Source organism: Hordeum vulgare, chromosome 1H (genome assembly GCF_904849725.1).
Source record: "Hordeum vulgare subsp. vulgare chromosome 1H, MorexV3_pseudomolecules_assembly, whole genome shotgun sequence".
Taxonomy (NCBI): Eukaryota; Viridiplantae; Streptophyta; class Magnoliopsida; order Poales; family Poaceae; genus Hordeum; species Hordeum vulgare.
The window spans coordinates 505,758,163-505,782,541 of NC_058518.1; the positions used below are offsets into that span (position 1 = coordinate 505,758,163).

The window sequence follows — 24,379 nt, forward strand, 5'->3', positions numbered from 1 at the left end:
ACGAAACCCTTCTTATAGCAAAAGGGGGGAGCTAGAGGGCCAGCTGGGTGCCCACAAGCCCCCTAGGCGCGGCCAGGGGGTGGCCGCGCCTAGCAGGCTTGTGGCCACCTGCTGGCGCCCCTCTGGCACTTCTTCGGCCCAGTATTTTTTATAAATCCCGAAAAAAAATCCTCGTTGATTTTTACGGCGTTTGGAGTTGCGCAGAATAGGTATCTCAACTTTGCTCCATATTCAGGCCAGAATTCCAGCTGTTGGCATTCTCCTTCTTCAAGTAAACCTTGCAAAATAAGAGAGAAAAGTCATAAGTATTGTGCCGTGAAGTGAAATAATAGCCCAAGAAGCGATAAATATCAACATGAAAGCATGATGCAAAATGGACGTATCAAGATGGCACGATCTTGATGTATCGCGAGCTTTATTAATATAGATGAATCATATGGAGTTTTCCCCTCTCTATGTTCTTGTGATGAATTGAGTTTTCCCTTTGAATTTTTCTTATCGGATTGAGTCTTTAAGAATTTGAGAACACTTGATGTATGTCTTGCGATGGGATATCTGTGGTGACAATGGGATGTTCTATTGATCCACTTGATGTATGTTTTGGTGATCAACTTGCGGATTCCGTGACCTCGGGAATCTATGCATAGGGGTTGGCAGACATTTTCGTCTTGACTCTCCAGTAGAAACATTGGGGCACTCTTTGAAGTTCTTTGTGTTGGATTGAACATGATAAATCTGAAATTGTGTGATGCATATCGTATAACCAAGCCCATGGGTACTTGTGGTGACATTGGAGTATCTAGGTGACATTAGAGTTTTGGTTGATGTGTGTCTTAAGGTGTTATTTTAGTACGAACTCTAGGGTGTTTGTGACACTTATATGGATAACTCATAAGATTGATCGAAAAAGATAATTTTGAGGTGGTTTCGTACCCTACAATAATTTCTTCGTTAGTTCTCCGCTATTTGTGACTTTGAAGTAAACTCTTTGTCGCATGAGAGGTATTTACATATGATTCAACTATGTTCGTATTGTTGAGAGAACTTGCACTAGTGGAAGTATGAACCCTAGGCCTTGTTTCTAAGCATTGCAATCCCGTTTGTGCTCACTTTTATCATTAGTTACCTTCCTGTTTTTCTATTTTCAGATCACAAAAATCTATATCTACCATCCATATTACACTTGTATCATCATCTCTTCGCCGAACTAGTGCACCTATACAATTTAACATTGTATTGGGTGTGTTGAGAATACAAGAAACTCTTTGTTATTTGATTACAGGGTTGCTTGAGAGACACCATTTTCATCCTACGCCTCCCACGGATTGATAAACCTTAGGTCATCCACTTGAGAAAAACTTGTTATTGTCCTACAAAACACTGCGCTTGGAGGCCCAACACGAGTCTATAAAAGAAGGTTGTGTAGTAGACATCAAGCATTTCCGAGAGACTGAGCCGACATATCATCTTAAAATTTACGAAGTCATCGTAGACATCTCGTCGTCGATGCAAACGTCTCCTCCCACTAAATGCGCATCGTCGGAAATCCTAGTATAAATCTAGAAATAAATGCGAGAACCAGGATTTAAATCCTCGTGGGCCGGGGATACCACAGTCCCTCTCCGTTTAATCACAGGTTGGTTCGTAGATGAATAACGATGTTGAACGGTATTGATAGATGCCACGATGTCAATGCAAGAATAATAAATATAGGAGTGTATCTTCCTTAAATACTGTATTTACCAACAAGTTTGTTGTGTATCTTCCTTTTCAAAAACAAAGAGATAGGAGTGCTACTTGGTAAACAAAAAAAGTTGTTATAATAAATAAAGTTTCTAGAAACCCGCATCAAACAAATGCGATATAATAAAGCATAGAAATCGGACGGTCAGCGACAGGCTCGTGTTGGTAGATCGGACGACAAAGCTCCGGAGCTTTGGCCTCCTCTGTTCCGGTCTCTCGCGACGCCCACCATCCTCCCCACCGAACTCAACCCAGCTCCAGATCCGGCGGCCGGCCGCGCCCTCCTCCCGCACCAACCAACGGCGCTGATCCCCTCCGCCATCTCCGTCCATCTCCCCCACCCCAAATAAGGTAAGCGCCGCTGCTTCTCTTCTCTTCTCTTCTCTTCTCGTCTCGTCTTCCCCCGAAACGCCCAAGGCTTCAAGGAAAGATTTCCCTTTTCTTCACCTCACCGCCGGCCCTTCTTTTTTGCTTGCCATGGCGCAGGCGCGGCGATGTCGGAGGCAGTGGGCACGCCGGAGAGCGGCGGCGGGGGCGGGGTCAAGGAGCAGGAGCGGTTCCTGCCGATCGCCAACATCGGGCGCATCATGCGGCGCGGCGTGCCGGAGAACGGCAAGATCGCCAAGGACGCCAAGGAGTCCATCCAGGAGTGCGTCTCCGAGTTCATCAGCTTCATCACCAGCGAGTCAGTGCTTGCCCCCCTCGCCTCCCTCTCTGATCCGCTCCAGCTTGCTTAGTACAGTACTACGAGCTCACTCGTGTGTGATCCCGGGCGCAGGGCCAGCGACAAGTGCATGAAGGAGAAGCGCAAGACCATCAACGGCGACGACCTGATCTGGTCCATGGGCACCCTCGGCTTCGAGGACTATGTCGAGCCCCTCAAGCTCTATCTCAAGCTCTACCGGGAGGTAATATTCATTCATTGCCCTCTCTGCTAGCCTTGATTCTGTGAGAGGCAGGCTGGGTGGGTACAGTATTGGTGGTGGGGAATTCTGAATTTTCGCCAAGGGGCACTGTATTTGCGATGTTTAGCTGCAGTGGCATGGTTCGTAGGCTTCTGGTTGGCAGGCAAGAGGATGCCCCTGAATCGCGTCTGCTGTCGCTGTGTTCATCAAGGCATTGACTTTAGTTAGGATGTCGCTCACATGGGTTCGCTACTCACCGTGTCGATGAATGCCTGATGGAGTTGTCAACAGCAGGGTAGTTGAACTGCTGGGGGTTCGTTTCTTGCGACCAAGCTGTGCTGGTTTCGTTGCCCACCTGCTGTCTTCTGGGCATGTAATAGGGCTAGATGTTATGGTGATGTCAGGTTTTCGCCCCATAGCATTTGATTTGATGGCGTGCGAATGTGGTGGGTTTCCTAGCAGTGCGTTGGACCCGCTACCTCTCTTTCCCTTCTCCTGGATATTTCCTGAACAATTGTACTCCCTCTGTCCCAAAATAAGTCACTCAACTTTGTACTAACTTTAGTACAAAGTTGAGTGACTTAATTTGGGACGGAGGGAGTATTTCCGTTCTAAGTAATGGAAAGGGGTAAGCCCGGTTCAAACAAAAAGCAGGGTAGTTGAACATTTTCTGCAAAATAAACGTCCTAAGAGTCTGAACTATGCAACTTTAGGGTGGAATTTCCCCTGTACTTATTGACGATAAAGCACGAACCAACTCCATTGAAATCTGTCCAAATTTTGCAGCTGATAGAATAGAGATGATGCTGGTTGGGAATGGCCAAGTTAAGTCCCTTGGTTTTGTGTTCATTAGGCTATGACTCTGTGACTGCTAATGTCAAGTTGTTATTGTTGGATTTACCATTGATGATCAAATTATTTTACATTCTTGTTCAACTGAAAATGAATGTGCGGCCAGAACTGCATAGGCATGATGTTACCTTCTTAATGAAATATTTAGACCAAACACAGTATTTTCTTGTTGTTTCTCTAGTACTAGTATACATAGTTCTGCAAACTCCTCCTTCCTTACCAATAGTATTATTATATTTTATACAAAATAAATTTTGTGCTGATGAGTTTCTTTTACTCTTCTTTCATGAATGATGATGACCCTTGATGGCACTGAAGATGGAGGTATATTCATTGCCTTACATGTTTCGGTGATCCATTTTCTTAGGTTCAAGTTTACTGAATTTACTCTTCGTTCATTGTCTTCTAGGGTGACACGTCAAAGGGTTCAAAATCTGAGCAAGCAGGAAAGAAAGAGGTTGCACTGAACGGGCAGCCTGGATCATCGGTAATATGCACTTCTTTCTCTTAAGTTGATATAAAAAATACCTGACTCCAGCCATTAGGCTTTCTGCTTTGCATAATCTGGCTATACTTATGCTCATGGACATAACGACAGAGATCTCATTGGAATATTTTTGTTTCCAACAGTTCAACGGCATGTAGAATGGAGGATGATACTGATCGTAGTGTGACAAACATACGATTCGTTGGCAGTGTGATCCTAGCGATACTGTGCCTTTGTGGCCGGGGATACTCCCCAACACCACTCTGCTAGTTCTGTGCAAGCAGGAAATGCTGTGATATCTCTTCTATAGATGATAGTTGGTCTTCCCCTCTCCCTGTCTCAAGTTCAGTCTGTGTGTTGTATGGATCTGTCTAACCTTATGGTAAATTTAGAGTTTTCCACGTCAATTTTAGGGGCTAGTGGCTGTAATAAGATGATGATATCTGCTGCTTACGGCGTCGAACAGGTTCGAAAAACCGCAGTGTTTCGCTCGTGTAAGGTATTGACTGAAGAAGATAAAGCGGCTGCTGACGTATGGTTTTGACCGTGATAAACTTGTCATCGTGTTGTTTTCACCGTGGTAACTTGTCATATATTGCCTTGACTGCGAGAACCTGTTGTTTGTCCACCTTAGTGCCATACGTGTGGGTGTCGGCTGTCTTATTATGTGTTGTCTTAGTACAGAAAACTAGTAAAAGAAAGAAATGATATTGCTGAAGGGGCTGCGGTACATCTGATCTGTGTCGTGCTCCTGAAGCTAATAGCTTGAGCTTCCGATCGAGCTGCTTCCTGTGACTGATTCAGACTTGGTGTTTCATCACAGCACAGCAGGTCATTAGATTAACATGCACGATTTACTTCCCCAGCATTTGTGGTTCTGATGAATTTTGACACGTTCTGTTGAGTTACATTTGGATAGTTAGTTTTCTGATAGAAACATGTGCTTTTATAGACAGAATAAAAAAAAAAGTACTCCCTTCGTTTCATAATAAGTATCGTGGTTTTAATCAGGGGCGGATGGCACCCCCTAAAAATTACAAAATATTTTTTAGTATATACTCAGGAAAAGTCTTGTCGACCAACAATTGATCATACAAACTAACAACCCTAGCCGCCCCAACCTCCCAACCCTCCCAACCCTAGCCGCCCCTGACCTCACTCCCTCCCCCTCCCTTCCTCGCCGCTGCGTGAGGCAGCCGCCGGGCAAGCCCGGGGTGCCAAGGATCGTGGCGGCGGGGCCTTGGCTGCCCTGCCTCTGCGTGGGGAACCCCGGATCTGGAGCAGCGGCTCCATGAACGAGGTATGACAAGCTAGCAGCCGTGCGGGCGGTGGATCTGGCGTCCCGGCCGTGCGGGCAGCGGGATCCGGTGGTCGTTGGCGGCCGGCGGCGGCTTCTGCGGTGGTCGGTGCGCGCGATCTGGCGCATCCCCTCCTTTCCTGTTCGACGTGCGGGCTAGCCTGGTCGGACCGCGCTTCCTTGGGTCGTCGGTTTTGTACAGAAGGCTTTGCTGGTGGCTGGGATCTAGTTCGGGCGAAATCCCTGAACGACCATGGCCGGCCGCGTCGACGACGACGCCTGAGGGCGACGTTCCCCTCCTTGGAGGCGTAAGTATGGACTGATCCCCTCACTTCCCCTTCCCCTAGGTCTCCCAGGCAAAATCCCTAACTTTGTTGGGCGACGGCGGTGTGGCGTCGTTCCCTTCTTGAAGGCGTTGTTTTGGGAACCTTGGGGCTGGGTGACGCTTGTGGGTGGTGGGCGACGGCGGTGGTGCGGCCCTATCCTAGCATGGATATGCGTCCGCTGCTTGGAGATGGACTCTCATAGGTGGAGGTCATCGTTCGGCGTCATGATGGCGGAGGCACCTGCCAAGGCTCGCACCTCAATCTGCTCTGAAGATGAACCGGTGGAAGATGGTGACGGCGACACATGTGAGTGCGTCAGACCGGTTTGTGCCCCGGACCTAGTATGTGGCTCGGTCGGGGCCTCCGGCTTTAGATGTTAGGCTTAGGTGAGAGGTCTGGTTATTTGGTCCAGCTTGCACCCCTTCATTATATGCATAGTAGTAGCGGCAGATGTTGCCAAGATGGCGGATTCAGACATATTGTTGTACTACTTTGTAAGGTCCTCGGGAATAATCAAGAAAATGGTCGCATGCATCTCCCAGATGCAGAGACCAGGGGTCATCCCCCTTTTCAAAAAAAAAAAGCCTTAGGAAAAATCTTACCTTCAGCCAGCCGATCGCCTCCGCTTCTATTGGATTAACTCTTGATTGCATGGTCATGAAACCCCCCTTCTCAATCTATGTTTTCTGCAACCGAGTCTTTGTTTCGGCGAAAAAAGTTTGCAACTAGCCTAGATTTTTTGCAGCCATGGAAACTCATGCGGCTGGGAGGAAGATGTTAGACTTTTTGCAGCAGCGGAGACTCGGGCGGTCTGGACTTTTTGCAACTAACCTAAACTTTTTGTAGCAGAGGTGATTTTTCTCTTGCAACATCCTCCCTGCTGTAAGAAAGATTCTACAACATCATTAATGGCAAATTTTTCATCCGTCGATACCTTCATTGGAAAAAAATCTATAACAATACCTTTGTTATAAAAAAAATCGGCAACACAACCTTATTGTAGAAAAATTCTACAACACAACTTTTATTGCACAAAAATTCTGTAACACAATCTTTGTTATAAATGTTTCTGCAACAAAGTCATTGTTGCGGAACTTAATGAATGGGGAAGAAAACAAACGGGACGTGGCAGAAGATCGATAAGGTCGAAAACCAAATAATTCCAAAACACTAAGCCACCATGCATTAACTTCCACTTTGTTTTTTGTTTTTGACTTAAATAAAGGAATCAATCAATAAAAAATGTGGGGCTTGTATGTTTTTAATGACTTGAGGCTAATTAGCTTGCAGTGGTCAATTCATTGCATACAATGGTATCATCACATTTGTCGTGCAAAATAGTTTGATTTGCTTATATTTTTGGGAAAGAGGGAGTAGCTGCTGGTGATAGCCTTTTCGTATGTCAGTCAAGCCGTAAAATGTTTGACTCGCTCGATTATACTACTACTAGTATTTTATACGGAGATAGTATATGGTTCTATCTATAAGAGCCCCAAAGAAGGAAGGGTTCTTCCATGATGGTGTTGCCTCGTCAAAGCCATTGCCGGCTGCCGGGCCATTTGAAGATCACACGTCTCCCTCAGCTTCTTGACCGAGCTTGGTCAGACTCCTGCCGGCGACGGCTCATCGCCTACTTATCCCCCTCTGCGTTTTACTCTTCTTTCACTTCTTCTTCTTCTACCTCTCGCCCTGTACGTCCATTCTCTTAAAGCTAGCCTTAGGTGATTTGGTCGATGTCGACGAGGGAGGAGCAGCAGGGAGCGAGTAAGCCGCCGGCGACGGTGAGGATCATCGAGACGCTCTACGTCGAGGCCGGCACCGCCGACGACTTCAAGTCCGTCGTTCAGCGGCTCACCGGCAGGGACTCCTCCGCCGCGGCTCTACCAGAGCACGACCGGACTACTCCTCAGGGTGCTGAACGGAGGGCCGGTGCGGCGAGAGGTGGCGGCGCCTCCGACGCAAGGCGGAGCAGCTGAGAGATCGACGCTGCGTGGATAAAATGATCATTGGCTCAACTGTTACTCTGTTAGCGATCACTCTCTCTCTCTCTCTCTCTCTTGGTTCCAACCTGCAGTCCTACGTAGCTTAACTGTTAGCGATCGCTCTCGTTTTCATCTCTACTCTTTCTCTGTTGGGTTCTTTTGTTGTAACAGGGAGTTGTTATAGACTTATACATGCATTCTTCTTCTTCTTCTTCTTCTTCTTCTTCTTCTTCTTCTTCTTCTTTTGTTTGATGTATCTATCAGCTCCCTAATTAACTCCCTTGTAAGCATATCATGGAATAACATTTGCGCGTATCAGCATAAATATTAAATACTCCCTCTATAAAATGATATAAAAATATTTATATTATTAAAGTAATGTTCTAAGTGTTCATATACTCTCTCCGCCTCAAAATAACTGTCTTAATTTTATAATAGCTCTAGTATAAAATTATACTAAAATTAAGACACTTATTTTAAGACGAATGGAGTATTAGTTTACAGAGGAATTAGTTACAAAGCGAAAGGTACGCAGCGACATGACATGCGTAACCTTTTATGATGAGTTTTCTCCTTTTATGAAAAGGCCCGATGCCATGTATTTAGAAACACGGGTCATTAGAAACACATCCATACTAAAAAAAAATAAAAATTACGTTCAAATTTTTGAGGGTGCCGAAGTTTTCCCAAGTGGAGTGGAATTTTTTAAACCCAAGCTTCTAGAAGAAACAACCGTGAAGTCGTCGATGCAGATCAGGAGACGCTAACGACCCTGGAAGCAAATCGCCACACAGGAGAGGAAAACATCGAGAAGGTCGTATAAAAATTCTAAAGACCATGAGCGCCGACTCTATCCAGGCGGATCCACACCTAAAAGGACCGGATCCCGGGAGACCTGCCGACACAGGACTACACTTGCCCTCTGCTGATGATAATAAGCACACCAACTAAATTGGCAAAGAGCAGGGAAAGCATTATTTCTACACGGGAACAACGTCGCCGCCCCAAACCAAACTCGAAGACTCCCTAAAGAAAACCTCAAAAAACAATGTTGTTGTAGTCGTCTGCTCTCCATTCGTATTAAGATTTGATGTCGAGCTCGCTGTCATCGAGGACCATGCACCGACTCCCGCTTCTCCAGTGACCTAGCCAGGTTGGGACATTGTTGAAGATTGTCACGTTGGATCACCAAAGCCGTCGTTGAGCACCGCCCGGCAAAGACCGCCACTCGAGCACAAATCTCCTTTGCTCCAACGCCTCCACAAGCAGGCAGCCCCCTCGACCAGGACCTCCCCGCTGCCACCAGCACCACATCGGCTTTGCCTGAAGACCCGCCCTGGTGGCAGTGGGATGGGAATTAGATGGTGCGGCTGCTAGGGTTTAGATCTATGTTTGGTGCCTCTCTCCACACCTCTTATGGCGAGTTGACATGTTTTGTTGCCGATATATTTCAAACTGTAGAGCAAACTTAATACGAATGGAGAGTAGACGAATGGTGTTCAGTTACTATAACTGAAAAATTATTTGATCTTTATTGACGCAAAGTTGGACACCATATTTCAAAAGTGTTGTACTGTACTACTGATCCCCAAAGGTTCTTACAAAGTTTGGACATCATGTTTTAGTGAGCACAGACGGGCAAAGGAAGCGACCAAAATAGTGAGCTAACTATTCACAAGCATTTCACACTTAGTGTGCATGTAAGAAGTCTGAGACATACCATGAAATCCACAAGCACCAAATTGTCCAATGTTTACGACAATATTATACTTGCAAGAGATGTTAATTACAACAATAACAATACCCTAACATAATCATCGTCATATCAACCCACTCATTTATGTCATGTCTCAGATGTCAACACAATCAAACTATACCAAACATAAGCAATAGGTACAAATATAAGGCAAGAACTTGAGCAACAACAATTACGACAAGAGGAACACCAAACCAAGGGGGACACAAGCGAAAAATTCTTAAAGGGGGAAACCACAAACGATGGCAAACAATCTTCCACTATAAAGATGAATCAGGTACAAGGTGGAAACCAATAAAGGAGACTCCAGATCCATAATTTTATCACTCATATTTCAATGGATTCGTGGATTCAATAACCTCACTTCGCTCCATACTCTAAAACTCTCTCAAGAAGAGAAAAATCTCCATGTTTTCAAGTGATTGTCTACTGCAAGAGCTTAGGAATAATTTATGGGTTTTGGTGAATCGAAGATTCACATTGAGTTTAAGAACAACCAGACTATCAAGTGTGCCACAAGCAAAAGATATTTGGTTGAACTCCAAGATTATATCATCACCAAATTCTTCAAGCGTTCTGCTACTCAGTTCATGTTCTTTGACAGTCCCAATACCTCAGTTTTTCCACCCGGTACTACCGAGTCCATGTTATTGAGTTAACCTCGCTAAGTGAACCCTGCTTCCTATAGCGGAATTGCCGCAAGATCATTTCGAGCGTTGGTGATCTATGTTTTTTTGAGACCATCTACGTTAGCTCCGGCACCTCCAAGCATAACATTTTACGAAACTTTCAAGCCTCACTCAGTTTGCTTTAACACAAGAGTTTCAGTATAGGTACCCCCAAGGAAATATTTTTGGAACCTTCGATCTATGACTTAGACTTCTCCACGAAGTTTTCACTCATAAATGCATTGTCGACCACCGGAACTTCTAAGACTTTGGTTCTCTCCGGTACTTCCGAGGTAGTTCAATCTTCACTGAAAGGAGCAACCTTTTTTTATTTGGTATCTCGGTGTTTTTATTTTGCGGTTGACGATGTTACGGCCAGGGGTGCCTCATCATACCATAAGACGGCCCAAGTAGGATGATCCCTAGCCCCCTAGGTCAGTTTATGCCCTCGGTCAGCGTCATGGTCTAAGGACCCAATATAGAGAAGGGCCTGGAAGACTTGAAGTACACGGGAAGGAAGCCAATGTCCACGATCGAGGACTCCTCCACTGATATTAAGGCTGACCATAGTGGGAGTAACTTAGATGGTATCATATACTCGGGACTAGCAAACATGCTGATGTGGCAGACAATTAAAGAAGAGAGAGAGGGTTATAGTAACATATGTAGATACCGTAACATGTTAAATGTTATGCTACTATGTGCCATGCATGTCAATAAATAAAGTCATCTATGATACTACTTTATGATACTATGCACTATGAAGATATTATCATACAATAGTATCATATGCATGATACTACTATATGATAGTCCCCACTATGACCAGCCTAACAGACTAGGATCAAGTAAACCCTAGGCCCCGATATCCCTATATAAGCCGGGTCGGGCTAGTTGTTAGAAAAGAGAACCTAGGGATTATACTCAATCCCTCAACTATCATTGTACACCCCTATACATCAATCAATATGGCACGGGCAGGAGGTAGGTTTTACCTCGATCCCGAGGGCCTGGATCTGGATAACTGTCTCATGTTTCCCCTCTGATCTAATTGTCTAACTGACATACCCTATCGAGGGATCCGGCAGTGGCGCGCTAGTCACGTCACGTGCTCGGCAAACTCAGATATCAGATGGGATATTCTTTAACTGGTGACGGCAACTTCACACTGGGACAAATCACTGCATTCGGCATGATGTGTTACTCTCGGTCTTAGAGTGTGCTACTCTGACGGTCCAAAACCTTTGAAGTCATTCTCGGGCAAAGAGTGTGATCCACTTACAACATTTTGAGCAAATTTGGAAAGGAAGTCTGGCTGCGTTACTCTGAATCAGCTGTACAAGAAAGGCAAACTTCATGATTTTTTTTTTAAAAGATAATAGCACTAGACCAAATGCCTTTGGGCGGTCGTTTAATTTATACTCACTACTGGTTGGCTACGTAAATTTTCTGTTTACTACTGTACACCGTTTGCATGTGTTGATGACAGTCTCCAGCACTGAAGCGGCGTTAACTGAACAACCAGAAACTTCAGTTGAACCACAGCCACAAGATACAGAAAAGGAATGGCCATGCATAGTCAGGCTATGAACCTCATCACACCTGTGGTCCAATACCTTATCCTGGGAGCACCCAAAGCTCAAAACAGCACTGCAAAAGGGTTTTCAACATGGGGATTCCGAGAATTGAACTCGGGACCTTTTGCTCCCTAAGCAAATATCCTACCACTAGACTAAATCCCCATCTGTGTTGTACCACTGCATCACCTTCATTGGAGAGCTTCAGGCAAGAACACACTAGATGCCAAATTTGCAGGACCTTACTATCTGTCTTCAGCTTAGACCTGCATCATGTATCAGAAGTTCAGAACAACTGCCAACAGCAACAGGTTATGCATGTTTAATTATCTGCTTGTTCTAATTTCAATCCTCTGATGCTGTATTACGGAATATAGCAGCATTATTAGACTTTACTTCTAAGAGGAAGTGTTAGACCTTAGAAGACAAGTAGAATAAACGCTGCAGTTCTAGCTAATTAACTAGCTCGAAAGCATAAATTACATCTCTCAAGTATTAACGGCAGCTTAGAGCCCAGGCAGCATAACAGGTGACTGCAGCACTATTCACTGGGAAAGAGGCAGCTTTAAGACATAATATTGCTTGCTCTGAACTAATACTCAAAAAAGATCCAAACACCGGTGTTTTATACAAGTCCAATGCGATTATAGTTAGTAAAAGGGCATGACTAGGTCTAAGTCGACTAAGACTTAACCAAGTCTTTTTTTTAGAAAAGAAGGAAGACCCCCGGCCTCTACATCTGGACGATGCATGCAGCCATAACTTAACCAAGTCTTAGTCAAGTAATATACTCCCTCCGTCCCAAAATAACTGTCTTAACTTTGTACTAGCTCTAGTATAAAATTATATTAAGCTTAAGACACTTATTTTGGGACGGAGGGAGTAGCATATAAGAGAGGTAAAAGAAAAATCTGAAAAGAAAATTTTGCACATATCTCAATGTAAGATCTCACTTACATGTATATAGAATCGGTTGAGACATTACCCACCACCAAATTTAATCTTATTATGTGGTCTGTGAAATGCTCAGCCCAAATACTGGAGAACATCTCGATAACTCAGATGAAGTTAATATCAGTAGGTCTATCGTTACAAATACTTTCATACTACTGATTTGCAATGCCGTTTACCAACATGTATTTGTAAACTGAGGCAGTATGCATTGAAGATCACGAGTGAATTCCCAGAGTTTCCACCAGAATGACTACTCACCGCGTTCCCTCCATTTCAAATATATGCCCATATTCATGGAAAGCCATGCCGTCCAATTGGGAAAATCAACAGTGTAGTTATTCCAATATCTCCAACCTGTACACTTGTTATATTGCCGTGACATGGGTTGGGTGGAAATAAATATAGTACCCCTCCTTCCTACTCCCTCCATTCGAAAATACTTGTCATGAGAATGAATGTATTTAGATGTATATTAATTTTAGATACATTCACTTCTATTAATTTTTTAGACAAGTAATTTCGGCTACAGAGAATATAATGTATGGCCATATGGAGTGTCAAAAAACATCTTATATTATTGAATGGAGGGAGTATTTTACGTCCATTTAAAATACGAACTTGTCCAGCACGCTCACTATCCATGAACTCACAAATAATTAATCAATGAGAAAACAACTCGTCCAGTGTGCTCACTTCGGTCCAACTCTCAACCAAACGAGGCCAGGTCAAACGATTTTACACATATGGGCCGGTAAGTCAAATTCATATAAGAAATAAAAAAGTAGATCTTGACTATCAGTTCTCATAAAACTGATTTTTTAAAATTTGTTTGTAGATGCTAAAAACAAAAATTGCTCTCTACCAAGAGATTTTTACTTGTCAGTCAGGAGACATTGTAAAGGAGTTGTGTATAAAACTGAGAAAAGGTGTTGATTGGCAACAAAAATTAATAGGATCTATTGCTGGTAGAATTACACTAGTGGGGACAGGGCCTTTAGTCCCGGTTCACCAACCGGGACTAAAGGCCTAACCTTTAGTCTCGGCCCTGTTTCAAGCCGGGACCAAAGGTGCTTCACGTGGCCGCCTCGGAGGGAGTACCTTTAGTCCCGGTTCTACTTACGAACTGGGACTAAAGGATCCGTCTGTTTTTTTTTTGTTTGACCAAAATTTTATTTTTGAATATTTTTTATGTTTTATTCCAATTTTCTAATCTCTAATCACCCATCCTCACTGCTCTAGCGTGGATCACTCATTTCAAATGTCTAACTTCCCGGCCGATCACCCATCCTTTCACTGCTTTAGCCCGAGCACGCTTAACTTTTTGGTTCTATCGCCCCTAGTTGCCAAGTGTGCACTTGTTGTTTTCTTGACAATAGTAAGCTATCAATCCTAAACAACTTGGGTCTTGATGTCATGTCACATGATTTAATTTTTTGAATTACAAACAATTATTAAAATAAACTTAATAAGTAACAATAATAGTGAATTTCAATAAAAACAACCTAATATTTTTAAATAAATTTTTTTTTGTTTTTGGAAAAAACTTTTTTTTTGAAATAACTTTTTTTCCATTTGGAATTTTGAGCATGTGAGAAAACTTCACCGGGCAAGCCCGGATGAAATCGAGTACCAATTTTTTCTAGTTTTTTTTATATATTAATTTTTTTTGGACGTCGTATGCAAAAGTTATGGCCGTTTATTTTTTTTTTCCTTTTTTTGCAAAAACGGTCAAAATTCATATCTCAAAATTTCTATACCGACTAGACACTAAAACCTAACAACATCTCAAAGGATTTTATTTTTTGAAGATTTTATCATTTTTGTTTATTTTTTGAAGATTTTATCATTTTTGTTTATTTTCTACAAAACTCAAAGTATCAAGGTTTCAGACGAAAACCCATCTGCTACAAAGGCATTTTTTTAAATTAATTGAACTGTAGATTTTTTTTGTGCATTAAATATGCACCATACTACAACATGTTAAAATCTATAGAAAGAACTAACTAAAAATAATAAAAAACAACAATTAAATGACTAAAACAACTATATAAGCAAAACAATATTTCTTTAATTAAAATCCTAATTTAAATTATTCGAAAAATAACCAAATAAATCTTATTGTGACAAAAATCTAACACATGAGTGGGAGCAAAAAGAATTAAATTAAAAACTATTTGTAAACTCAAGTTATTCAAAAACTGGGTTTGAAGCAAATTTAAACAAATTCAAATTTAAACCATTCAAATTTGAAAACTAATAGCACAAACAGAAACTAGACAAAATTTTAAATCTAATGCAAAAAGAATCAATCAAAAACATCAAATATCCTAAAAGATATAAGCAATTTAAAACAAAAACTACAAACAAGAATTTAAAAACAGAAAAAAAATCTGAACACCTTTTGTCCCGGTTCGTGTCACGAACCGGGACTAAAGGTCTACCCTTTAGTCCCGGTTCAAGACACCAACCGGGACTAAATCCTCCAAACCCTTTAGTCCCGGTTCGAGACACGAACCCGGACTAAAGGTCCAAGACACGAACCGGGACTAAATCCTCCAAACCCTTTAGTCCCGGTTCGAGACACGAACCGGGACTAAAGGTCCCATTTGAACCGGGACTAATGCCCGACCGGCGCCTTTGCCGCTCGAACCGGGACTAATACTAACATTAGTCCCGGTTCGTAAAGGAACCGGGACTAATGTGTTTTTTGAGCTGGGACGAAAGCCCTTATTTCTACTAGTGTTACTCTCGTTCAGGCTTGTCTCACTAATATTCCTTTGTTTAGGATGCCATTTTACCCTATTCATGTTGGAGTAAAAAGAAGGCTGCTTTCTTTACAGCTAGAATGGTTTGGGAAGTTGATGAAGATATCTTGTTAATTCGAATCCATGTTGTAAACCCAACACCAAGGTTGTTTTGGAAATCTGGTGCTTATGAATAAGGTCTTGCTTGCCAAGTGGTTCTGGAAGTTGGAAACTAAGTTTGTTTTATGAAAACCGTGTAGTTAAACAACTATGCCCCTAACAAATGCATATCTAGGGTCGAGTCCACAATGGGAGATTTTCAATTTCGAAAAATCCTCTTAAAATTTAAAGATCTTTTCTATCAATGTTGTAAGAACAGCATTGGAGATGGAAGTAGCAGTAGCTTTTGGCAAGACTGGTGGGGTTGGTGATAAACCACTCAAACATGCTTGCCCTAGATTGTATAATCTTAGTTTCGATCATAATATCACTGTAGTTGATGTTTTGGTGAAAGGCTCGAATGGATTTACCTTTAGAAGAACAGTTTTGCTAAGCTTCACTCGACCGAGACTTCGTTATGTCTCAGTCGATGCTATAGTCTTTTGATCTTGCATGGAGATTCGTACAAAGAAATTATTTTCAGTTTTTTCTTCTTCTTAGATACTACATTACTTGACTGAGACTTGGTTAAGTCTGAGTCGACTATGACCTAGCCACAACCTTAGAAGAACTCTTTATGGGGAGTCTCTGGAATTGTGGGCGAGTTTGAAACAGAAATGTGAAGAAGTTCAAATGGGAAAGGGTAAAGACAAAATGGAATGGACTTTTACTTTTTTTTAGAAAAGGAGGCATAGCCCCGGCCTCTGTATCGAGAGATGCATGCAACCTTATATTAAAATCAAAACCAGGTATCAACAAAGTACATAAAGGTCTAACAAAAAGTAAATAAAAAGATACAAGGTGTCTGTCGCGCCACAACAGGAGAGGATAATAGGCCCAGATGACTAATCATCTATCCTATTAATATGTCGCCATTCAAACCGGTTGAAGATACCCTGAGCTACCATCTCTCATTGGACACAACCACTAACCATAGGCTCCCTGGCTTTCAAAGGAGTGAGTAAGGACCACGTGTGGATCAAGGCAGTAGCCCTGAAGATAACCTGCAAAAAGTGAATATAGCGTTGTGTGTTAAACACTAAGTCATTTCTGCAATTCCATGCAGCCCAAACTTTTTTAAAAAATGGGTAGAATTTCACTTCCCGGCCACTGCACCAACTAGGGATGCATACAACCATTTTAGTATGAGTACCAAGATAAACATGGTCCTCTAAATTTTTTAAATGAGTATTAAGATATTTTTTATGAGTGGTATCACCACACGTCAAACTTGATCCTCAATAAATGGAACAAAACTCCCTGTGCATCACCTGTCAATTCTAGGAATTGAACTCGGGTCGTTGGGTTGCACAACCGCATGCCCAACCACTGAGCCAAGACTCTCTTTGCAAATGGACTTTTACTGAAGATAGAAATTTCACTGTGAGATTTCATTATAAGAAACTGGTGGAATCTGAATGTATTTCCCACATAAATATATGTGCAAAGTTAAAATACCTGCTAGAATTAAAGTGTTTCTTTGGCTAACGGCGAAAAAGAGAATTCCTACTCAAGACAATCTCTTTAGAAGGGGTTGACATGGAAACAAAATGTGTGTTTATTGTGGGGAACATAAAAGGATTGATCACCTTTTCTTTCAATGCTCTCTTTCTAGACTCATATGGAGTTTCATGAGAAGTGATTTTGATTTAAATTCCACTCCGAATAACCTAACTAAATGTTTTGGAAGTTGGATTAAGAGATTCCAATGCATGATTAAAAAGTTTGCATGAGTTGCGATTTCTGTTTTTTTGGACTCTATCGGGATGCAGGAATGATGTTATCTTTGAGATGAACATTATTAGTGACCCCATGGTCTTAGTGAAGCTGTTATGCTATTAGATTTCTATTGCAGATAAAGGAGGGAAATCGAAAGGTGCTGACGCAGCAGGCAAGGCTCATCAAGCAGATAGCAAATGAGGCGTACCGCTCCTCGCAAGGTTGGAGGCCAGGAATTCTTAGGATTGATGGTTGATGCTTCGGTTGCTCCTCCGGAAGACTTCACGAATTAGCTACTTGTGAAGATCTTCTCTAACATTCTTCAGTTCGTTTCTTGCTTTCCCTTTTCTTCGCTCAACTAGTAGTTATCCTGGTAGTTGATATGGCTGGTTGTAAGCTGGAGTCTATTCTTAGCCTTGCTTCGGTTACTTTCTTGTTTTCCTTTTCTTCGCTTAGCTAGTACTAGTTATCCTAGTAGTTGATATGGTTGGTTGTAAGTTGGAGTCTATTCTTAGCCTTGCTTCAGTTCCTTTCTTGTTTTTCTTTTTCTTTGCTTAGCTAGTTGTTATTCTAGTAGTTGCTATGGTTGGACGTTCTTAGCTTTGTTTCATTGTGCTTTTGTGCTCCTTGTGCTTCGGGCAGGTTTGTGTGTTGCGCCCTGCGGTCGTTTGTCATACATGCAGTACAAATAGTTGGAGTCTGGATTTAGCTAAAGCCGATTTTTCGTTTGTTCTAGGGTTCAATCATATGGTTTCGAGAAGTCCATATTTATTTCTTTTTGTGGGTAGATAAGCCTATATTTCAACGTTGAATCGTCATCAAAGTCCAAGAAACAATTCCAAACTTCAAAACCGTCTACTTTATTACCACCCTAAACTCTGAAAACGAGAGAACTATCAACCCTCCTCTCCTCGAACTAGTTCTCTCGGTTGTTTTAACCGGTTTTCACTTGTTGCCTGCCTAGTCGGCAGCCAACTCAGTCGCCACTTCACTATGACATCTAAACCTTGTAAGTTTTCATTTGTTTTGAAAAAGGATTGGAACTACCCAAGAATGATCAACACGATACTGTTCTTTTTTAGAACTTTTGGCAATTTTCCTGGCACTTCCATTTTGGGGTTAATGGCATTTTTGGGACTGCTCTACTCCATAAAAATCAGCTCCGCTCCACCAAATCCACTTTGAAGCAGTTTCATACAGAAGTTATAACTTTTTTAAAGAAAATCTTTGGCTTTCATCTAGCTCTAGCTTCAAGAATAAGAGATTTGGTGAAAGGATATATCTGATTGGATGAGTGGGAAGAAACAAAGGGGTGTGCACTTTCTGGTGTTCATAAAAACATTTTTTTTGAAGCACCTCCTAAAGGGCTTCATAAAAAACATGGAGTTGTACCCTAGATTCTAGGTTTTGTGCTGAGTGTCATGTCGTGAAGGTACCCCGTTTGGCTTGTGTTTTCTAGAGCAGAGCTGAAATTCAATGAACGGAGTAGTCCCAAACAGGCCCTAAATTTTGAGGAAATATTGTCCTAAATATGAAATTTCCTTGTAATTTTTAATCTATTTGGCCAAAAACAAATAGAACTTTCCCATAATGATCTTTTCAGCCAAAACAAATAGAACCTTCCCATGATGATCATGATAGTACTGTTCATTTCATGCTTTTTTAATGAAAGAGAAAAACCAAGCACTTCCATACTTTGGTCAAATTTGGACCAAAAAATGTCCTACATATGTTTATTTTTTTCCTTGTAATTGTTAATCTGTTCGATAGAAAATTGAAACCTTCCACGGGTGCTACTAGGCGTCTGCTGGTTGATGTTTAGAAAACATCCATCGCTTTAGTAGCCGTAGCATCGTTTGCTTGTCAACCGTCCGGTAGTGAGTGTACATCAAGTTTTGCAACAAGGTTTGTGTCGCCCTCGGGGTTTTGCAACACGGGCCTTGTTGCGCTCCTGCCGAACCATTTTTTTCTAAAACAAAGCCTATGTTTCAGAAACAAAGATCGGCGGAAATATCTATAGAATTTTATTTACAACGAAGTTTGTTACAGAATATTTTCTGCAACAAAGATCGTATTACGGAAACATCTATCGATCGGACTTAGATATTATTACAGATTTTTTTACAACAAAACTAATGTTGCAGTTTTTTTTTCAACAGAATGGTTTTAAAACATAACTAATGTTGCAGAAAATTTTCTTGCAACAAGAAGGAAAAAAATAACAATTACCATTCACCGAGAGCTCTGTCGAACGGTGCAGAGAGAGGAGAGGCGCCGCCCGTCCCCGTCGACAACAAGCATTGTACCTCCGACCAGGTCGCCTCGTCGCTCCTTTGCTCCGACGAGGTGGACGCACCACACGTGGACGAGATGTGCTGAAGGCCACCGCCAACGATGTACGTCGCTCGGATCATGGAGGCCACCGCCAATGGAGTTACCTTCTAATTCGGTCTGCAGCATATGAGTAGGTAGAGAACACATTAATGATCAGGGTTTCAAAGAGATATAACAAGGATTAAGTAGAGGTGCGACGTTTATGGGTCTAATCAAGACTCGTGGCAAGCGTAACATTCTGCGGACATATCAAGAAAGATCGATCTGTTGAACACAAGCTTTTCCCATTGTACTGTTCATTTATATTAGATTAAAAAATATGAGACTTCTTTTTCAAATTTTGACCAAAAATTGTAAGTATGTATAATAGAAATCTGAGGGGGATACCATGAAATCAGAGAGGAAGACCCTCTTGGTCATAACAGCCCATGTCCCTGCTGTTACTGCCACTGCCGGCAAGCTCTACCAGAATTTCGAGAGAGATGCGGCAAAAGCTACACAAACAAAACAACCAACAACATCTAACCGGACGAACTAACTTTTATTATTCGAGAAGAAACGGAGACGACTCACTCGATCCAACCCCAACAGGGGGCTCTCTCTACCTGACACAGCAGCTCACAGGTTCAAACAGCTAGTCGCACGCATACATTACAGTCCATGAATTGTCCACCCATCAAAAAACAACTCTTCAGACCCGAATCTAGGCAGACTGCCGGAGCTCCGGACGCACGAAGTCAGCATCGGCCGTCACCGAGATGTCGACGGTGGGCCTCAGCTCGGCGCAGACCTCGATGGCGCCGTGGACGGGGTCCGACATGAAGTTGCTGATGAGGTCCTGGTTGATGGGCGCATCCTTGTCCACCGTCACAAACGCCTGCTGGGTCAGGATGTAGTCGAAGCGGGGCGCCCACTTCCTCGACCCCAGCCGGGCCGTCGTCGAGCAGTTGTCCACCATGAAGGCCACCCCACGCGCGTGCATGAACGGGTTCAGCGAGTCCACTGACTCGATCACGCTCTCGTTGATGATCTCAGAGTAGGAGTGACCCTTCTTCCTCAGCACCTCGATCTGCAGTTTAGAAGGGGAAATAGGTCAGATCAGTAGTCCCTTTTGGCTCATGTGGAGTAATCAATCATTCAGGAAGTATAATCTACAGCTTACACATCGCAATCGACTCGAATAAGATGTCAAGCCATCGCATTCTAGTGTACCAGTATAATAACAAGTGGATAGGACTGACCTGGGCCATCATAAGTGCAACGTAAACTCCAGCCGTGAAGGGGTGGAGTGGGCCAAGGTCACCATCTGGCCGGGTCGAGCGCACCTTTTCGCCGACCTTCCACATGCGAGTTTGGTCGATTTTGCCCATAGGGAAAGCAGGAAGGCCTTCCTTGTCCTGTGCAAGCATAAAGAAAATGAGATAGTGTAAATCGATAATATAACCTTGTCTTCTTTGGTGTCCATACCCAATACTTAATCATGGAAAGTTGCAGTTTTAATAGCAGCAGAACTTACATAAAACCTCCGACCAGCCAACACAACACTCCGGATTTCACTTCCAGAGGCAACATCTTCATAGCATTCGTAGAGGATGTCCATGCAAGGGTAAAATGATGCACTGTATGCCTTGTTGAACTCCTTTTTGCCTTCCGCGCTCAAGGAGTTGTATACCTCAAGCATCCCCTGGTAAAAAGGGGCAAATTACACTGATAAGTAAAGATGAAATGGGGTTACAGAAAGAACAACGACATACCTTCTTTGAGATGGTCTTTGAGATGATTCCAGTGATGCCCTCAACAGTGCTTTTGTATGCCGACTCCTCATCCATTCCTTGCTCTGTGTATCTCCTAAACAGAGCCTCCACGATGCCATGGACAGCACCCAGCAAAATTCCTGGACACAAACTTGTTAGTAACAGCGCCAATCATACCAGGCAACATAACTTCACAAAGAAGAAAAGGAGGTTCACCTCGCTCCCCAAAGATATCACTCTTGTACTCCTGTTCTAGAGTAGTAGCAAAGGTGAACGGGGATCCTAGTGCAACCGACCATCCAAGAGCAACATCAGTTGCCCTTCCATCAACATCCTATACACCAAAAAGAGCAAACACACAAAGGTGCTCAGTCCATAGCTGCATCTCTTCACACCAAATTGATACTAGAAAAGAAGTCTGGCAAAATACCATACCTGGTGAACAGCAAAGCTAGCGTTGATGCCAGCACCGTTTACTTCCTTGCCCTGAACATACAGTCTCCGAACCGACGGGCCCATTCCCTTGGGACATACAGCAACCACGCTGATGTTCTTTGGGAAATCAAGGCCATGTGATTGCAAATGACCAAGGAGAAACCCATGAGATAAACCAAGAATGCTGTTTGGTTTCATGTGAGAGAAGATCTTCTCATAGTTGTCTGCCTGCAGAAAGTAAATGAGAACTTTAATTACAAGGATAGAATAAAGTGATGGTGGGAATCGTCAAATGTATCATGCAGGGAATGATAGATAGTATGCTCCAGATCGAACATGCAGGTTAAATATAATAATTAATTAAAACAACAGGATGCAAAGTAACATCATCCTGAAACTAAGCCAAATCTAAACAAACACTTAACAAAGGAAAGCTGAAAATCACGCAGAAAGCTGGTGAGCATGATGCGCACCTGTGCAGAATCTGAGATCAACAGCAGCACAAGGTCGCTGCCTGAAACTGTCTCCCATATGTCCCCCAATGTTCCGTCCTCCTCAGTGAATCCAGCACCACGTGCTTCCTCAAAAGACTTGGAACCTTTCCTGAGACCAATCTGAAACCAAAAAGACAGCCTATTTGAACAACTGACATTTATACTGCCAAAGTACATACTACCAAATGGCGCAGAATATAAGCTGTCACATAATTTGCATATTCCAATTTGTATAGCACCAAATTTTCACTTTAAGCAAGAACAAGTGATAAAACAGTGCCCGGTGCAAGTTATTATAAAGCTGAAGAAAACAATAAACATTAGCTGTGGGTGTTCGCTCAGGGCTGCAAGCCAAAGCTTCAGAACTTTTTCACTTAACAGACAGTGAAAACTCAATCCCATGTCTGAAGCTGGATACTACTACATGAGGATAGCTAACCTTGACGACGATGTCAGACTTGGCTTCCACCAAGGAATCCCTCAGGTTCTGGGCCTGCGCCGGACCCTGCAAAAGCACCATGAGAAATCTCTATTAGAGCCAGCGCACGGACCTGCAGACTCCTCTGAACCCAAACAGCAGCAGAGCAGAACAAATCTGTGTGAAATCGGTCGGTCCGTTTGACCGCATCGAGTGATGTGCTCATCCAAGCACAGTCTCAAGTAGCAGTGGAGTAGACAGTCATGGTAAATCGAGAGAGAGAGAGGAGGGGGGGCAAAGGGGAAGGTGGAGAGTGGACCTGTGAGCCCCATCCGATGACCCCGATCTGCTTGACGCCCTTGAAGGCCTCCGGGAGCAGCGGGAAGAGGTTCCGCCCGCCCCTGACGATGTACTGCGGGCAGCACAGGAAACGGATAAATCGTGAGAAATTAGAGCGGAAAGCAGCCGCAGGGGAGACGGGAGACATGAAAAGCAGTGGGGGGGTGCGGGGTACCTCCTCGTGGCCGGCGAGGGAGACCTTCTCCTTGTTGAAGACGGCGGTGTCGAAGTCGAGCGAGGGCATGGCGGCGCCGACCTTGGCCGGGGCCGCGACCATGGCGGCGACCGCCCGGCGGCGTGTGAGGGCGCATGCGGGGTGCGAGGCGGCCGGGGAGAAGGCGACGGAGGATGAGATGGACGAGGAGCCTCCGGCGGCGGCTAGGGTTTTGGGGTGGGGGAAGGGGGCGAGGGTGGAGGAGGTGGGCGCCGCCATCGTGGGTGCCGCGTCTCTCTGCGGAGCCAAGGGCTGCCCTCTGCTGTGCTGCTGCGGCCGGGGAGGTTGGTGAGGTGCGGTGCGGGTGACCTGGCTGGATGGATGGGTGGATTTATACGGCCCGCCTGGCGCCTGGCCGTCCGATGCTCCCGACGGCCGCGATGCGCTCACAAGCGCGGCTCCTCTGTCGTGTAGTCTGGAGTCACGTGCACGGGCAGTAAATATGTTTCGATTTCTGGTGGTTTGCGCCTCGCACGTTGCTGGCATGGAGATGCGCGCGCGCGCGCTGCAGTCAAGCGGCTCGACGCGCTCCTCCTCTTTGGCCTCGGCTCGGAGGCTGGCCGCCGGTGAGGGGGGTTGCTGCCAACAGTGGGCAACCGGATCTGGACGGTACAGCAGCAGCACCGGCAGTGGGTGTCAGCGTCGGACAGTCGCCGTCCGGCGGCATCTCGGCACGTATCCTCCTGTTGGACACACGGATCCGCTCTGAAAGCCACACCGGAAAGGGCCGGCCCATCAACTTTTTTCCGAGGAAGTGCCGGCCCATCAACTTTTTCCCAAGGAAGTGCCGGCCCCTTGTGGACCAAACACTCCTCCTACTCGCTTTTGATTTCAAATAAATAAATGAATGACATGAACACGTCCATATTGGTTTCCACTAGTTAGGGTTTCTCATCTCGAGACTCGAGAGTGCCTCCGTACAATTCTCCCGATCTGGGACTCAAGGGAAACGATAGTTGATGAATATTCGAAAAATTGCTTGCATGCATTTTTTCTTAAACCTCGAGGCAACTGAAGATGAGGATGGAGTTGATCCTTTCGAAAAAGATCGTAGAGCTATATTGTAATTTACTTTACTGTTTTGTAATCTTTCCTTAAATCTAGTAAATGCGTGCGTGTACACACACGTTAATATTAGGCGGAATATTAATTGCAACTGGATATTTCATATGATCTCAATTTCTAAGGAGCAAGTCTGCGGTCATGATGATAGGTTTGGTAG

The 24,379-nt window shown here is 43.8% G+C and overlaps 3 protein-coding genes and 1 non-coding gene across 4 annotated transcripts; 2 read left to right on the forward strand and 2 right to left on the reverse strand.

The window, feature by feature from the left end:
• The first annotated feature begins 1,899 nt into the window (after positions 1 to 1,899).
• Positions 1,900 to 4,541, forward strand: LOC123451200 (nuclear transcription factor Y subunit B-4-like). The gene is made up of 6 exons (XM_045128210.1): positions 1,900 to 2,094; positions 2,230 to 2,428; positions 2,522 to 2,651; positions 3,819 to 3,824; positions 3,910 to 3,987; positions 4,131 to 4,541. Exons 2-6 carry the CDS (start codon positions 2,238 to 2,240, stop codon positions 4,143 to 4,145), a joined length of 420 nt encoding a protein of 139 aa, XP_044984145.1. The 5' UTR covers positions 1,900 to 2,094; positions 2,230 to 2,237; the 3' UTR covers positions 4,146 to 4,541.
• Positions 4,542 to 7,306: 2,765 nt separating this feature from the next.
• On the forward strand, positions 7,307 to 7,807 carry LOC123420275. The gene has a single exon (XM_045107312.1). It carries the CDS (start codon positions 7,344 to 7,346, stop codon positions 7,584 to 7,586), a length of 243 nt encoding a protein of 80 aa, XP_044963247.1. The 5' UTR covers positions 7,307 to 7,343; the 3' UTR covers positions 7,587 to 7,807.
• Positions 7,808 to 11,686: 3,879 nt separating this feature from the next.
• Positions 11,687 to 11,758, reverse strand: TRNAP-AGG. Its single transcript has one exon. It is a non-coding gene; the product is annotated as a tRNA-Pro (tRNA).
• An 8,267-nt stretch (positions 11,759 to 20,025) lies between these two features.
• On the reverse strand, positions 20,026 to 23,677 carry LOC123451209 (ketol-acid reductoisomerase, chloroplastic). The gene is made up of 10 exons (XM_045128222.1): positions 23,119 to 23,677; positions 22,924 to 23,016; positions 22,626 to 22,691; positions 22,166 to 22,306; positions 21,693 to 21,920; positions 21,474 to 21,591; positions 21,258 to 21,397; positions 21,020 to 21,187; positions 20,745 to 20,900; positions 20,026 to 20,572 (listed from the first exon to the last, which is right to left on the reverse strand). Exons 1-10 carry the CDS (start codon positions 23,641 to 23,643, stop codon positions 20,207 to 20,209), a joined length of 2,001 nt encoding a protein of 666 aa, XP_044984157.1. The 5' UTR covers positions 23,644 to 23,677; the 3' UTR covers positions 20,026 to 20,206.
• Between the last annotated feature and the right edge of the window lie 702 nt (positions 23,678 to 24,379).